At 50.8% G+C, this 14734-nt stretch overlaps 7 protein-coding genes across 7 annotated transcripts; 1 reads left to right on the top strand and 6 right to left on the bottom strand.

The window, feature by feature from the left end:
- Positions 1 to 441: 441 nt before the first annotated feature.
- On the bottom strand, positions 442 to 1864 carry AUEXF2481DRAFT_71140 (uncharacterized protein; the record flags this gene model as incomplete). Its single annotated transcript, XM_013483654.1, has 3 exons — positions 442 to 912; positions 976 to 1704; positions 1757 to 1864. 3 exons carry the CDS (start codon positions 1862 to 1864, stop codon positions 442 to 444), a joined length of 1308 nt encoding a protein of 435 aa, XP_013339108.1.
- A 521-nt stretch (positions 1865 to 2385) lies between these two features.
- On the bottom strand, positions 2386 to 3513 carry AUEXF2481DRAFT_9266 (uncharacterized protein; the record flags this gene model as incomplete). Its single annotated transcript, XM_013483605.1, has 3 exons — positions 2386 to 2818; positions 2872 to 3126; positions 3383 to 3513. The coding sequence occupies 3 exons, from the start codon at positions 3511 to 3513 to the stop codon at positions 2386 to 2388; spliced, it is 819 nt and encodes a 272-aa protein (XP_013339059.1).
- Positions 3514 to 3959: 446 nt separating this feature from the next.
- On the bottom strand, positions 3960 to 6864 carry AUEXF2481DRAFT_535453 (uncharacterized protein). Its single transcript, XM_013483663.1, has 4 exons — positions 5447 to 6864; positions 5248 to 5393; positions 4605 to 5198; positions 3960 to 4555 (listed from the first exon to the last, which is right to left on the bottom strand). Exons 1-4 carry the CDS (start codon positions 6684 to 6686, stop codon positions 4346 to 4348), a joined length of 2190 nt encoding a protein of 729 aa, XP_013339117.1. The 5' UTR covers positions 6687 to 6864; the 3' UTR covers positions 3960 to 4345.
- A 179-nt stretch (positions 6865 to 7043) lies between these two features.
- On the bottom strand, positions 7044 to 8909 carry AUEXF2481DRAFT_71107 (glycoside hydrolase family 32 protein; the record flags this gene model as incomplete). The annotated part of the gene is made up of 2 exons (XM_013483652.1): positions 7044 to 7414; positions 7472 to 8909. 2 exons carry the CDS (start codon positions 8907 to 8909, stop codon positions 7044 to 7046), a joined length of 1809 nt encoding a protein of 602 aa, XP_013339106.1.
- A 460-nt stretch (positions 8910 to 9369) lies between these two features.
- Positions 9370 to 11269, bottom strand: AUEXF2481DRAFT_44905 (uncharacterized protein). The gene has a single exon (XM_013483620.1). The coding sequence runs from the start codon at positions 11138 to 11140 to the stop codon at positions 9533 to 9535; it is 1608 nt and encodes a 535-aa protein (XP_013339074.1). The 5' UTR covers positions 11141 to 11269; the 3' UTR covers positions 9370 to 9532.
- A 567-nt stretch (positions 11270 to 11836) lies between these two features.
- AUEXF2481DRAFT_9270 (uncharacterized protein) lies at positions 11837 to 13432 on the top strand (the record flags this gene model as incomplete). Its single annotated transcript, XM_013483606.1, has 2 exons — positions 11837 to 11953; positions 12011 to 13432. The coding sequence occupies 2 exons, from the start codon at positions 11837 to 11839 to the stop codon at positions 13430 to 13432; spliced, it is 1539 nt and encodes a 512-aa protein (XP_013339060.1).
- Positions 13433 to 13766: 334 nt separating this feature from the next.
- AUEXF2481DRAFT_9271 (uncharacterized protein) lies at positions 13767 to 14732 on the bottom strand (the record flags this gene model as incomplete). Its single annotated transcript, XM_013483607.1, has 1 exon — positions 13767 to 14732. The coding sequence occupies one exon, from the start codon at positions 14730 to 14732 to the stop codon at positions 13767 to 13769; it is 966 nt and encodes a 321-aa protein (XP_013339061.1).
- Positions 14733 to 14734: the final 2 nt, after the last annotated feature.

Below are 14734 nucleotides of genomic sequence, written 5' to 3' on the forward strand. Positions count from 1 at the left end.
CCCCCCCCTTTAGTAAGTTCAAGTTCGGATTAGATGAGTTTTCTCCACATGCTCGAGAACGTTTTTTTATTGAATGATAGTGTACGAGAAGATGGTTTTATCTACGGAGAGGCTTTATAGCGCCATTATACGCTTGATAGAAAAGTAACATTACTTAAAATTGTAGCCATGATGTTAATACTTACTTGAGGTTATTTGAAATGACGGTGAATATACAGTAGAGCATGACAAGTGCAGAGTGGAGGAGTTGAGAGACGAGGGATCTCTTTCTTTGGTTTTTTTGGGGGGGAATGATTTGATAAAAAGGCCGAGATATAAACAGCCATGATGCTTACAAGGGGGCATGATACAACTTCCCGCTGCCATATGAGGACTTTTGTCTTTTTGTGCAATGGTCAAGGAAAAAAGATGGGTCAAACTTTCCAACCTCACGGAAATGTCTCATCCTCTTCTCTTTAAACCCTCAGGAGTAGAATCCCTTCCAGTAGCTCCCACCAAAGTCTCGCCATTGAGTTCAACGCTCGGGATATTAGCCTGCACCTGCTTAATCAACTTTTCCTTTTCTTGCTCCTCCACAATCTCTTCCTCTTCCTCTTCATCCTCACTTCTCTCGTCCTTGGCAACACTGCTTCTCACAAATCTCCATGCGATTCTCAAGATCAGGATGAACCAGAACATGTTCACGGCTTGAAGGGCGAAGAGAAGCGAAAAGGTGATGATTTGAGAGATCCAGCATTTGTATTGTTGAGTTTCCCAGTTTAGCTCGTAAGGGCCGATTGTGCGGAAGGTGGTTAAGGTGGCCCAGAGAATGTAGAAGTTTAGGTAGTGGCGGAGATAGAACCAGACGGCGATGAAGAGGCCAAAGTATGGGCCGGTGATGGGTGAGTTGAGGTAGTTGAGGACTTTGGAGGTCTGTGTGCATGTCAGTAAGTAACCATGCTCGAAGCCTCGTCATTCACAAGGTCCAAGACTTACAGCAAGGAAGAAGTCGGAAATGTCCATGGTAATGTAGACGGCAATGCCCATGTATGTGAAGTGGAAGCGATAGCTCAACCAGATCAAGGCAAGTGTAACAACATGATGCAATACCAACTCTTTAAAGTCCTTTCTCGGCTTCTCGAGCATAAGCAACAGCACAATAGCCTGCTGGGCCCAATAACTCGCTTGAAGCAAATAGTAAGCCTTGAAGACTGCTTCGTGACTACGGTGAGGGAAGCCCTCGAACATGGCATCCGTGTTGAAGTACCAGACTGGCGAGCGGCGCATAACATACAAGCCAAAGGGACCGAAAATGGCAAAGTACATGGCCGTGTAAAACTGCTCCATGAATCTGGCTTGCTTTGCTTTTCTCTGGATGCCGAGACGAATGGCCAAGGGACGAATCATGCGTTGCATGAGGAACTCGCGGCTGAAACTGAGAACAATGGTGTAGAATGCGACGAATGCAAAATCGGCTTTGCCCTTGCCGTATTGTGTAGGTTCTCCGGCGGGAGTGTCTAGTGGGTATGCGAGGAAGATGCAGTTGTAAAAGGGATTCGAGGTCGAGGGATTGACGGCGTAAAGGGCCAGAACCAGAAGCATGAGGATCAAGGGATTGAGCCATGTGTGTCGGAGAGAGACGCGTACATATCGCTTGAGCAGACTGCGAGCTTTGCGGCGCTTGGATGTTCGAGTCGTCTTCTCCTGTGTAGGTGTTGGAGTGCGCTATCAGAGAGCGTCAGTCCCAATTGTAGGTCAGACACAAGCATCAGGCTACACATACCTGTGGCATCAAGCTCAAAGTCGCAAGAGCCGAAGCTCCAGTGTCACCTCGCGGCTCACCTCCAAGACTGCTAGACTTGCGCCGGGGCCGAGGCTTGCTCATGCTGAGCGGAGGGCCGCCGTGTGTGTCGAAAGCATTCTTCGGCGGGCTCAATGGAGGAAAGGGCTCCATCTTGCTGTCGGCCATGGCTGGATCTCAAAAGTGTCGTGTGCTACTGCGGAAGGAGCGACTGGGAAACAAAAAAATGATCACCGCCGGTCCCGGGAAAGTAGCTGCGCCGGTTGGCCCCCACACGACCACCGACCCTCGTCAACACGCTCAATCTCGGCGCTTCCAAGGAGCCGACCAATCTCACATGTTTCACCCTGTGACGTCGCTTTTTTCGCATGAGCTTTGTGCATTCCTCTTGATCTAATGCTATTGTTATGCGAGGAAGAAATGCTTGCATAATCTGGCCCCTCTTGACTTCTTCTCTCTGTAAAACAATCTGTCCCCCTTCCATCGCGAAGCTGGTAGTTGCTTGTGTCCCATATCTTATCTGAAGCAATCGTATCGCGTGCTGCGGCAGCCATCGTTGACCCGGCTTCTGTACTTGGTGTGGTGTCTCTGCGACATCAATTCCTTCACTCAACATCCATGGCGTCGCCAGCACGCTTCTCCGTCTTGACGTACTCGACAAACTCGTCAATCACTCCAGGCCAGGCAGAGTCCTCGCTCCAGAAGCTGAGAGCCTCGTCGTCAAGTGTCTTCTCGGCAAACACCAGCGTCTGATCCCACATGTCTTTGTTCACGCTCTTCTTGTACTTTGTCTCGAGGAACTCCTTCCACCAATCGAGCCAAGGAGTGCTGGGCGATGACCAGTCGAGCGAAGGGCTGGTAAAGAGGAGGTTCCAGTATTCGGTGGCTGCTTCGAGTGCGACTGCCTTCTGTCCGGGCTGGCGAGCAAGAATGAATGTGTGCTTGTATATGGACTTGAAGGTAGGACGGAATGAGGGGTCGGCGAGTTTGGCGCGTCTCTGTTCCACCGTATCGCGCATCTTCTTGACGTCGTTGATACTGTATCATCCCGATTAGACCTGACACATACCAACAAACGATCCAATTCTTACCCAAGAGCAGCAAGGTTGTCCACAAACTCAGTGCGCGTGAGCTTTCCAAGAGATGGTGACTTGGCCATCTCCGAGAAGATGAGACAGCCAACATCCGAAGGGTCGACATCCATATCCTTCAGCAGCTCCATTGTGCCTTCAATGTTGATTTCGTCGGGTTCGTTTGTGACATCTTCACGATACTTGTCGAAGGTTTTGTTGAGGGTTGACTTGCTGACGGTGCTGCCGATGTTCGAGCTACCAGACTGGAAGTATCTAGGCATGTAATTAGAGTCGAAGTCCATCGGATCTGACATGTTGAAGGATTGTTGCTTGCGTATGCGCGTAAAAGGGAGAGTTCGTGCCGAGCAAGGTGTCTCCCAAGTCTCAGTGCCGGGAGTCGTCTGCGTGCGACAGGTTTCGTACTCCTCGCCGCCACACATCGATGGAAGCTTCAGCTATCCCAACTCGTGCAGACGACTTCTCCCTCTAGCGACGACTTGCACAAAGAAAACGAGACTTCCCGACTTACGCATTCGTCGCTGTCTGTACGTTCCAGTTGGCCTGTTTCAACAATCTCGCAGCTGCTGTCTTGTCCGTGCCAGTAACCTCGACGAAGCTCTGGATGGCCGTCTTTTGTGCGCTTGTGTATGCTGCAGGCATGGTCGCGCTATGTCAGTCTTCTGGACTCTGGAGTTTCAGATGTAACGTGAGTTCAAATGGGAACAGATGCTGGTATTGCCGAATGAATGATAGTGTTGACTGTGCGACAATGATGATACAACGGAAAGTCGATCAACAGTGAAGCGCAGCCAGACAATGACGCCGATGCCCGATATGCTTCGATCGCCTCTAATCGATAAGATAAGACAACGCGCAGGATCACCCTTCTGCCAGTTTCCCAAAGATCGTCATGGAGAGTGGTTACACTGATGGTCGGGATGGGGCTGGGGATAGCATCAAGAAAGGACTAGACTTACAGGCTCTGGTCGTCTTTTTCATGGCGGGCGAGGATGCTGTCTCGGAAGGTACACTGGTAGCCTTCCTCTTGGTCGCACCGGGCATATTGGCAAGAGTATGATGATGATCAACAATCTGTCTTTTGTACCTTTGCCTGTCACTCGAGTTTGAATGGAAGGTGATTGTTGGTAGCGATTGCTATATCTTGCTCCTGAAAAGTATGTACGGATGCGAGGGGAACGATCTGGTAGGCTGGAGGTATTGCCAGCTTGTGTCTGCTGGTCGAATGAAAGAGACGGGCAATACTCTATTCATTGAGCCATCAGAACAATACCCGGCAGCAGTTGTAAATTCACAGGACGGAACAGGATGACGGAACAGGCTCCAATCCAGTCAGGGGCCCGTGCATGTAATTCAAGCTATTGTCACATCATAGAGAAGGTGCGAGTGACGATCCTGCATGATGCTGGGCACCGATAAATCAAGTATTACAGTAGTGGGATATGGTATATTACAAAAGTTTGTCACATGCATCTCAATCACCAAGAGGCATGGCTTCAAGCTCCTCGCTCAATGACTTCCAGTTCTCCGCTCCCAACTCTGCATACTTGACACGCTCTTGGCTCCACTCCTGATGCATTCTGCTTATGTGGTATTGCGATGACTGGAAGTGGACAATCTCATCTCGAACGCACTCCTTGATAAAGACTCCGCGAGCATGCTGGTCGACAATCGATTGTTTGTCCTGCGGGTGGTTAGTAACGACGCATCAGAGTTGAGTTCTTATGACATACCTTAACAATTGCACTCTCAACCTTCTCGGCTTCACCTGGCTTGATTTGCGACTCCTGCCGTGCGCGAATGCCAGCCAACTTGCTTTCGTTGGCAGCGATGCGGCGTTCCAATTGCGGGATGTTATCGCGTGCATAACGATCACGGCGGTCGAACAAGTCTCGCATGCTGACAAGAACATCGCGCTGGCGCTTGAGGTCTTCCAAAACACCGAAATCCCAAGCTCTGGCTTCGTCTTCGAGAAGAGTTTGATTGGTAGACAAGTGCTTGGCGGTGCCATCAAGACCACCATTGAGGAGCTCAACCTCGTTGGTGTCAATGGCGTAAGTGTCCGCAGAGCATTCGGTCAAGCTGCCGAGAGCCATTGAAAGACGAACGTATTCGCTTGCAAGGCCTTCGTTACGCTTAATAAGTCGCTCGACCATGCCACACATGTTGATGTAAACTTCAGTCGAACGGCGGACTCCATTTCGGACCGTGTCAAAGAGGTTCGCAAGGTTTTGAGGCAGAGAGTCTTCGAGACCAGGAGGTAGGGATTTGCCAGTGAATTCTTCTTGAACGGAGATGGAGGCTTGCTTGCGCCATACAGCAAGTTCCTGGAAACAGTCAGTAATGTTCAGAAGATACAACGGTCAGGGGCCGAACGTCTACCGTAGGGACAGTCAAGAACATGATGACGAGCTGGTCTTGACTCAGTACAGGGTGTCGTACGAGCGCATTCGCAAAGCGCGCCAAACCTCTCCTTCGCTTCTCGATAAAAAGGTTGTCTGCAGCAATATGCTTGCCGTTGACTGTGTCTGAAGTCAGTTCCATCTCGTCCAGTGGCTCATCGGGTTTAACTTACTACCAACACGCTTGGGTGGTAAAAGTGGTAGCTGTCTGAATGGGAACTTTTTATGTAAGCAGTCCAGCAGCCAGACAAAGTCACTGTAACGACGAATGACACGGCTGTTCCTCCTGATGCTGGACACCTCGTAGTTGCGGTGTTGGAACATGAACATGCCTTCCTTCTCTTCAAGGACGTTGACGGTTATGATTTCCTCAGGACCAGTCGCGCCACTTGGCCTGGTCACGCCGAGAGGCCTCCTTGTGCTGCCAGAAATGCCGTTTGTATCGTTCTCTGGTTCGCCGAAGCCCTCGTTGCCGGGGGCAGCGTTGAAGCCGTCGTTTGACGCAGAGTAACCGCCCCAGCCACTTTCAGCTGTTGTCGGTCGCGATGGTTCAAAGGAGGAGGCATCGGGAGTGGAGGAGTTGGTTTTGTCTGTGGCGGACGTGGTGGTGAAATTGCTGGTGGTTCGTACGTGGGGCGGGTCAGCGCGACCATTGACGTTGCCGTTCGGGTAGGATGGGGCAGCGGCCTGAGCGTAGGTAGGTGCAGCAGCTGCTTCATGATGGTGGTTCTTGTGCAGTGAGGGACTTCCCCAGGGGTCGTCACCAAAGCCGAAGCCAGGAGTTTCGAGGTTCTGAGATTGCGTGGCACCAGAGTCTGCCTGGGGAGGAGGACCGGTAGGTGTTCGTGGGGGCTTCTGGTCTTGCTTGGGAGGAGCGGTCAGAGATGGCAGGTTGGGTACTGGCAATTGTCTTCTGCGCTCATCGACAGCATCCAGACCCAGCTCTTCACCTTCTTGTGCCAGACCGATCAGGGCCAGAACGACGTTGACCTCGCCGCGACCCAGCACACGCGAGTCGTCGTCGGTCGCGCCGAGGAGCTCGAGAATCTTGTTCTGCTCAGGTTGTCCGACGCCGCTGCCGGACAGCAAGCTCTTGATCTGTCGGACGGTTACTCCACCCTGACCGCTGCTCTGCGACAGCAAAGCATCGAAGAGATCGACATAGCGTTCAGGCACGTCACTGGCTGGCAGCAGCGTCTTGATCAAGTCTCCCCTCTGGCGAGTGCTGTTGTGCTTCTTGGGAGCAGGAAAGTCCCAAGGCGATTGGCCGTCGTCGGCGTTGGCCGTCTCTGCGAACAGGCCCGAGTTGGCCGAGGTGCTGCGAGCAGCCGCTTGCTCGTCGTCGTCAAACAGCGACGACTTGTTCTGCCGTGCGGCGGGCGTTGGCGGCGGGGACTCTCCGAATAGCGACATGGTTGGGTATGCGGGGCGTCTGCGGCTTGTCGAACACACAAGAGGAGGCACAAAGCGACTTGGGGTGCAGCAGGAACGCGGTGAGAACAGGCAAGACACAGGCCCGCCAACCTCCGCGTGGAGAGAGCTCACTGCTCGCGAGGCACAACGCCAAACGTCCGTGCCTCGTCGTCACCACCACCGCCATCTCCTGTTTAGCTCCAACGGCCGATCTATACCTTGGTCTCGCCGGCCTTGCATCTTCATGAGCCATGACCCCCAATTATATTTGCATTATATACTATCGTTTGGAAACCAACTACGCTCCTCTCCTGTCAATGCAGCTCAGCGCTGGAAGAGCCTGATTGTGCTCGGCCTTTATGTGCTAGGCTTCAGTGCCCAAACTCTGAAACGCTCGAGTTGCGTTCGGCTTTTAGAATTCTTGCTGTCGACCACAAAAGGCACAACTCCAAAGCATCTTCCAGAATCCGGATATACTCTAGTCGTCAACACAGTGCGACTGTTCACAAACACCTCAAAAACACTGACATCGAAGAAAATCCTGATCTCCAGGTTTTCGGGCTTTGTTGCACTTGTGATTGAATCACGATGCGTGAGGAAAGCGTGATGGGCGATTTCGTCATCCAACTTGATCGGCTCAACTACGTCTGTCCTTCGAGATTGTGATCGGTCGATGGTAATGAGTGATTCCGAGGGTTGAAGGAGTATGCGTGTATATGCCTCGCGGTCTGTTTGTATGTTAGCCAAGCTGTGTGCAACATCTACGAGTTGTGTTTGATCCTCACCGATTGAATGGAAAATGTCAATCCCGATTGTCTCGACATCTGTATCGAGAGACACGGACATGTCGAGCTCAAAGCCAGGTAGTCCTGGCAGTTGAATACCCTTTTCTTGGACATCGCCGGCTTCAGAGAGACCTGACAGCGAGGCTAGAGAGTTGAGGTGTGAACCCTCACCGCAGCGCAGGGCTTGTAAATGCGGATGTGGTTGACAACATATCGTCGATACATTCATGCCACCGTGTCCATCATCGCGATATACGAATCCTGGCACCTGATTGAGAGCAGGTATGCAGCAAGGATCTACGCTCTTGATCGTTTGCATACTCAATGTGCGCGGCAGAGAAATAAAGCCACTCCAGCCTTGGGCTTCCCTTAGCTCATCGTCAAGATCCTCTTCTAGGACCCAGCCATGTACCACCTGTACTTCTGACGCCGGATCGTAGAAAGAATTGGCTGCGTAGAACATGCCCCAATCTAACACGCCAGAGAATTGGTGCTTCATCTTCGGCTCCACTGTCTGCGTGGACTGGTTCACGTCTCCGCAGAGCCATTTCTGACTTCTTCCAGAGCGTGCAGACCGCGTCACTGGTTTTGAGATCGCCGTGCATTCTTCCTCTGTGACTTTGCAACCTTCCACGCCGACTATGAGAACGTCAAATTCATCATGATCTTGATCTTTGAGTGTCACAATATTCGCTACTTCCCAGTTGACGCCAAGATCGCCACCAAGCAATGTAGGTGCAAACTGCAGGCCAAGCTCCAGAAGAGTAGACACAAAGGTCCACTTGGTCGGATCCGCTTCGTCGATAGTGTACAAGAAAATCGTCGGAGATTTGTCGCGTATACCGCCAGAAATTATACCATACAGATTTGAGCCTGGCTTGTATCCTCTGGCAATATCCATACGGTCCCAGCGAAACATATATGGATCTCGCCAACCTGTGACTGAAAGATGTTGCGGCGGACCTGGTAAGATGAAATCCTGGTGTCGTTGCCAGGACATGCCACCATCTACAGAAGTAGCAGCGCGAAGTGCTTCCGAGCCTCTCTCATAGGGTTTCGTGTAATGGATATTAGAGCCTTGCGCTGACGTATAGAAGCAGGTCAGATGGTTTTGCGAATCCTCTCTGGGCAAGCTAACAGGCGAAATGGCACCAGTAAATACACCGGCTGGATCCTCTGTAGAGGACGGTGTGATAGATGGAGTGTCCGACACAGTCCAGTCCACCAAGTCTTGTGATGTCGCCGCACCCCAGGCGATATTACCCCAGTCCCATGAATCCGGACTCCATTGGAAGCCTAGGTGATATTTTCCAGTCGAAGCATCGTAGCAAGGGGCACAAGGGTCATTGAGCCAACCTCGTGGAGCAATCAGGTGGTATCGTGGGCGCCATCTGCTAAATACATCCCGCTTTGTGTTGTTTAGGTCCGATGGAGCCATGTGTGATGATGAAGACGATCAGGGATTAGGAGAGCATAATCCGGCCAGACTTGAACCAGAGACGAGGAAACGATATTGCGAGATTGGGCGTCGAATCATGCTGATATTACACAAAATTCAATCGACCTAAGTTTCACCGAACAACATTCCAGTGCAGACCCCTTAGTGCCGGAGGATGTTCAAGAATGGTATTCTTGCCATAGAAGTACCGGACGCGTCTCGGACCGAGGTATCATCACGACATGATCTATCCTAAACGGGAATGTTTCGCCGAAACTTATGACATTTCTCCGTCACACCAACGGTTCGGAAGAATCCAAATTAGGACGCGGAACGGAGAGTCTAGTTTCGATGTCGCAAAGACTGTGACTGAAGATTGTGGTGTGAGAAGGAAGACATCAGTACGTCGAGATAGGGCACTGGCATGACTACGTTTGCAACGTCGTCGTAACATCATTCTCAACGCCGATGGGAAGTTCCAAGTACAGGTCACAAATTGCGGCTTTCGTCAGCGATCCCGTGTTTCAAGCAACAAAGATCCTTGAGGTTACCATGCGGCTTAACCACTGTGTTTCAAGAGTCAATCCGTATCTTATCTATGGTCTAGATCAAGGACATTGCTCCTAGCTCTTGATTCCTGGAGAAGGCAAGATTTTCTCGAATACATTCCGAAGTCTTGCTGTCGGGTCTTGTGCCTTCGTCCGGCATCTCCAGGCGACGAAGTGGTCCGGCCTTACAAGCACGCACCCTTCTTCCTCGACACCACGCACCTTTTCCCAATCACCATAAGCGTCCATGAAGTCCTGATGCCAGCCAATTGATATTACATTGACGACAACGCCGGGGCGATCTTGTTGAAGAGACTTTGCAGCATCCACCCAAGCGTCGCCTCCAATACCTGTGAGCAGGGTGTAGCGGTCATTTCCACACACGTCTAGAGATGAGATTTTCTGGGATTGGCCATTCTCTGCAAGCCAGACATGCGGTAGATGATATCCAGGGTATGTGCTTACCGCAAGCTGTTTGACCAAGTCGATGTGGTCGTTGGAAGGTGGTTCATCATCTGCTTCAGCATGCACTAGTGGCGAGCCAGCATAGATCTGGTTCATCTGTATGCCCAGCGCATTCAGCTCATCATCAAGCTTCTCCAAGGATGCGCGAAAGTTCTGTCTCTGTTTTCGACCATCCGGAGTCGGCTGTTCCATCAATGAAACTGCCGCTGCTCTTTCATCTTTGGTCAAGCCGATGAAACTCCACCATGTTCGCTGATCTTCCATTCCTTCGTTTGCTCGTCTAACGATACCATCTCCAACCGGCTTCCTCTCTGCAGTGATGGAGCTGAGAATTGACGAATCAGCGACGCCTTTGATGACATAGGCTAGTTTCCAGGCAACGTTCATGGCATCGCTGATGCATGTGTTGCTACCCAAGCCGTTGATGGGAGGGTGTCTGTGTACAGCGTCGCCAATACAGATAACGTTTCCTTTCTGCCAGGAACGTGCGACTTGATCGTTTATCGTCCAACGAAAACTTGACAGAATCTCGATCGGAACGGAGTCGTCGCCTATCATCTGGTAAAGTCGCTTGAGGATATCTTCGTCGTTGGGCTCGAAAGGTTTTCCGTCCTTATTGGACGGATGCATCGAGACCACGAATTCGGTCCAAGGAGTGACCATGCGGAAATTACCAACGGCTGACCAGTCTGGGGCTTCTGGGTTGAGGATCCAGTTCAGGGAGCCGGGCCTGTGGGCAATGTATTTTGTGAGATCGGCCTTGATGTGAACATTGAAGGCAGTGTTCAATTGCTTGCCATCCACGGTGATGCCTAAACTATCCAGTACTGAGCTTCTCGCGCCATCGGCTCCGATCAGGTAGTCAGAGCGCACCTTGTACGTCCGATCAGTCTTCCGGTCTCTGAGAGTTGTCTCAACTCGTCCATCAGCGAGAGTCGTCTGTGATAAAAATTCGGTGTAGAAACGATACTCTGCTCCTAGTCTTGTCGCTTGTTCTACTAGGACGGGCTCTAATTTACTCTGCGGTAAGTCAGACATCTCACAAGGGCTTGCCATGGCGTATTCTCCGAGTCGTGCTGGGTTATTACCCCAAGCCCAAAGTCTTCCATACTCTTCGCCAGCCAGAGAGTGTAGCCAAGACGAATGCATCATGTGATGAGCACTGCTCGCATACGGCTTCACCGCCTCCTCCAACCCTGCGTCTCGAAGAACTTCCATGGCCCTCTGATTGAAGATATGAGCTCTGGGCGTGTTTGCTGTTGATCTGTGACGCGATATCACCAATGTTTTGATGCCAAGGCGTCCTAGCAGCAGTGCCGTTGTAGATCCAGATGGACCGGTGCCTACAACGAGGACTGGGACCTCGACATCTGTTTGATTGTGAGTTTTAAGCGACTATGCGATCTTGCTGCTATCATTACCTGAGCTCTGCAGATCCTCCGTGGCCATTTTTGAGTGGGTAGTGCTTGTTGCTGAGTATTGTACACCTGAAGTTAGTGACGTGGTCTTTTGCTGGATACGACCGTCTTCGATTTACTAGGATTACTTCATGGATATACCCTGCGGGTTTTCATGTCCTCTGAAGTCGTTATGAGTTTCGTCGTTGGCAGTCTTCCATAGTTCCGCACATGACGAGGTCACGACAACGGCTAGTGCCACTTTATCCACGATGCCACTCCTACGTGCGACTTTGGGTCCGATCACCCGAGCAGGAACACTTGCTAGTGTGGACATCTTAGACTCAATGCTGAGGCGGGGAAGTTCGATGGACGGGTCACTGATGCATAGTCAGAAAGCAGGGTTCGATCAACTCCTAACGTCGATGTCGCTTGCTGTGCGAGCCTTCATATACAAAGGATACTAGAGATCACTTTGCAATCCCTACTTGATCTAGCATATCTCCATCGTCACATCATGATCTCCTATGTTCTGCCAACTCAGCTACATCTGAGGTCTGCTTCGGGTGATCTGAGGCCGCTCGCAATCCTTACGTGGACATTTCTCTTAGCAGTAGCCTCGATATTCTGGCGGGTATGAAAGCTTTCGCGGTCTCCACCAGCCAAGTGTCAGCAACTGACAAAGTCATAGATCCTTTACGCCTTTTTCCTCTCTCCAGTCCGTAACGTCCCTGGTCCTTTCTGGTCCAGAGTCTCGAGCATCCCTTACCGATGGGCGACATTCCGAACAGCTAGAACGGAGTATTCTCATGCTCTCATTGAGCGCTATGGGCCGATTGTGGTGATCGCTCCCGACCAGATTCATACCAATGATGAGACTGCGATGAAGACAATCTACAACCGTTCTTCAATCAAAACGAGCTTTTACACTAAAATGGGCTCTTGGAAAGGCGTTGTCACCACATTGGGCAAATTGGACTACACTTCGGCAGCATCAACTCGCAACAATCTGCTGCAGTGCTTCCAGAACAGAAATCTTGATACGCTCACTCAAAATATCGACTCTCACGTCCTCAAGTTTGTCAAGATTCTTTCTGAACATGCAGACAAGGGAGAGAATGTTGATGGTGTCGTTTGGTTCCGCCTCCTCGCCCTCGACATTGTTACCGATGTCCTTTGGGGTGACCAGACCAATCTACTTGGTAATGCAAGCTCATCTACTCCAGACTTCTTACGTCGCTTTCATGCCTTCAGCAAGTACAATGCTCTCAAAAGTTTCATCCCGCCAATCGAGACTTGGGTAAAGTACTTTGGCAATGCTACGTGGAAACAACTTCGTCAAGATTGTCTTGATATGGATGTTACCGCTCACGACGCCTTGATCAAGTGGAACGAAAAAGACACCAAAGGGCATGACAGAGATGTCTTGTCTATGCTCTCTTCCATGCAAGCGGATGGCACATCAGATGCAAATATGCCTCAAGCCCACATTCCAGCCTACATGGTTGAGATGATGGCCGCTGGCTCTTCAACGACTTCTCACACTGCCACTTTCGCTTGCTGGGCCTTGACCAACTTCCCAGAGGTCCAAAAGAAGCTCCGTCAAGAACTCTTCGAGGCTTTCCCGGATGCCGGGGAGCTTGACATGCGTAAATCTCAGAACTTGCCATATCTCGATGCCGTCATCAAGGAGACCATGCGCATGTGGCCGATGATCCCCGGTCCACTAGAGAGATACCTTGGCGGTTCAATCACTGTGAACGGTCTCAGCGTTCCACCAGGTGTCATCGCTTCCACATCAGCTTACAGTCAAGGACGCAAGGAAGACGTCTACAAGAATGCCGACAAGTGGACCCCTGATCGTTGGTTGAAAGCTGATGATAGGATGAAGCTCAATTGGACGCCCTTTGGACATGGTTCACGTATCTGTCCGGGCAGCAATCTCGCCATGACTGAACTGAGATATATGCTCTGTGCTATCTTTAGAAACTTGAGAGCTATTCAGCCTACGGGCCATGAGAATGAGCCTATTGAGATGATGGATGTCTTTGCTGCTGGCACTAAATCCGGTCATTGTTGGTTGAAGTTTGAGAAGGATGATAAGACCGCTTGAGAGAGGTTGATGTGTTGACAATAACTGAAATATGAAAAGTTCGAACAGCAGTATTTATGTCATCGTGGTATGTCCTTTCCGGAACGTGTTTGATCTTTGTGACGGCACTTTGTGCTTTCACAGCATGGCTGAACGTAGCGTTAAGGACTCGAACGTATCTTTCCATTGTGATATAGAAGCATGTGGTGATCGATGCCCATGGATGGTGACGCATCGAGCAAATCAGCGCATTTACCGCATGTTCAGGGTAACAAGGCAAGGCAAGCATCGGAACCATCGAGTGTGCAGAAAGTGAGTTTCATCGTTCTTGAATCATCTATGTCACTAAACACAACTAAAACACAGGTGGTACAGGCGGCCCCCACACGGAAAGTGCCTGAGGTCCCGCCTGTTCATGCGAGACCTCTGAAGCATTGTTGACCAAATCACCATCTGCATAGTGCTCAACAATGAACCCACTAGTGTCGAACCAGTAATCAAAGACTTGGCTTCCCAGCACATGTCGACCCACACCCCAGCACAACTTGTAGTCTTTGGAGGTCAAATAATCATGACCGAGCTGCTGAACATCAAAGTCGTGTACCTCAAAAGCAGCGTGGGCTACATGAGGCTTCTCATCGGGCTTCGTGCGCTTGAAGAAGAAAGCGTGATGGTCGGTATACTCTTCTCCGCGGTCGATATGGAAGAAGACGGTGATAGGTTTCTCGCCCAGATAGACAATGTCTGACGGTGCAAGCGCGAGATGCTTGGTGTACCAGTCATACATCATGTCATAGCCTCCATCAGGATATGTGACTCCGTAATGGCCCCATTTGAAGACAGGTGCAGGACCAGGTTTGAAACGTTGGAATTTTCCACGTCGTGGCTTCTCGTCCTCAAAATTGACAGTGAGTTTCTCCAGCTTCAACTCCCCAGGCTCGCGTTGTCGGACACCATACACAAGATGGACATGAAAACCGGCCGGGTCGGTCAAGGTGACTATCTCGCCTCCTCCAGGTGCTTTGAGCTCTGAGATGGGGCTAGCATTTTCAATCTTCGCTGCCTTCCCGAGCTCAGTCCTGCTCTCGACAGAGTACGCTGCGCCACCGAAGGATGAGGTTGAGGCTTTGCGTGCGAGATAGACGAATGGATCTGGTCCGTAGCCTTTGTAAAATATTTGGCTCCCGTCTTCGCTTCTCTCTACTTCTGTTAGACCAAAGTCGTTCAAGAACTGGTCTGCCTTGTCCAGATCTTCATGGTCATAGATGACGAAGGCGGTCTTTAACAGACGAATCCTGGGATCATCGATAGGAAGAGGCATGT

This window comes from Aureobasidium subglaciale, assembly GCF_000721755.1.
Source record: "Aureobasidium subglaciale EXF-2481 unplaced genomic scaffold scaffold_39, whole genome shotgun sequence".
Classification (NCBI taxonomy): Eukaryota; Fungi; Ascomycota; class Dothideomycetes; order Dothideales; family Saccotheciaceae; genus Aureobasidium; species Aureobasidium subglaciale.

What these genes read in the sequence shown, in the direction of transcription:
- AUEXF2481DRAFT_44905 (XM_013483620.1), bottom strand. Translation starts at nt 11,140, where the DNA reads ATGGAAGTTCTTCGAGACGCAGGGTTGGAGGAGGCGGTGAAGCCGTAT.
- AUEXF2481DRAFT_535453 (XM_013483663.1), bottom strand. Translation starts at nt 6,686, where the DNA reads ATGTCGCTATTCGGAGAGTCCCCGCCGCCAACGCCCGCCGCACGGCAG. An exon ending in TGACTGTCCCTACGGTAGAC is followed by an intron (nt 5,199 to 5,247) that starts GTTCGGCCCCTG and finishes GACTGTTTCCAG; the next exon opens with GAACTTGCTGTATGGCGCAA. An exon ending in TTGAGAGTGCAATTGTTAAG is followed by an intron (nt 4,556 to 4,604) that starts GTATGTCATAAG and finishes AACCACCCGCAG; the next exon opens with GACAAACAATCGATTGTCGA.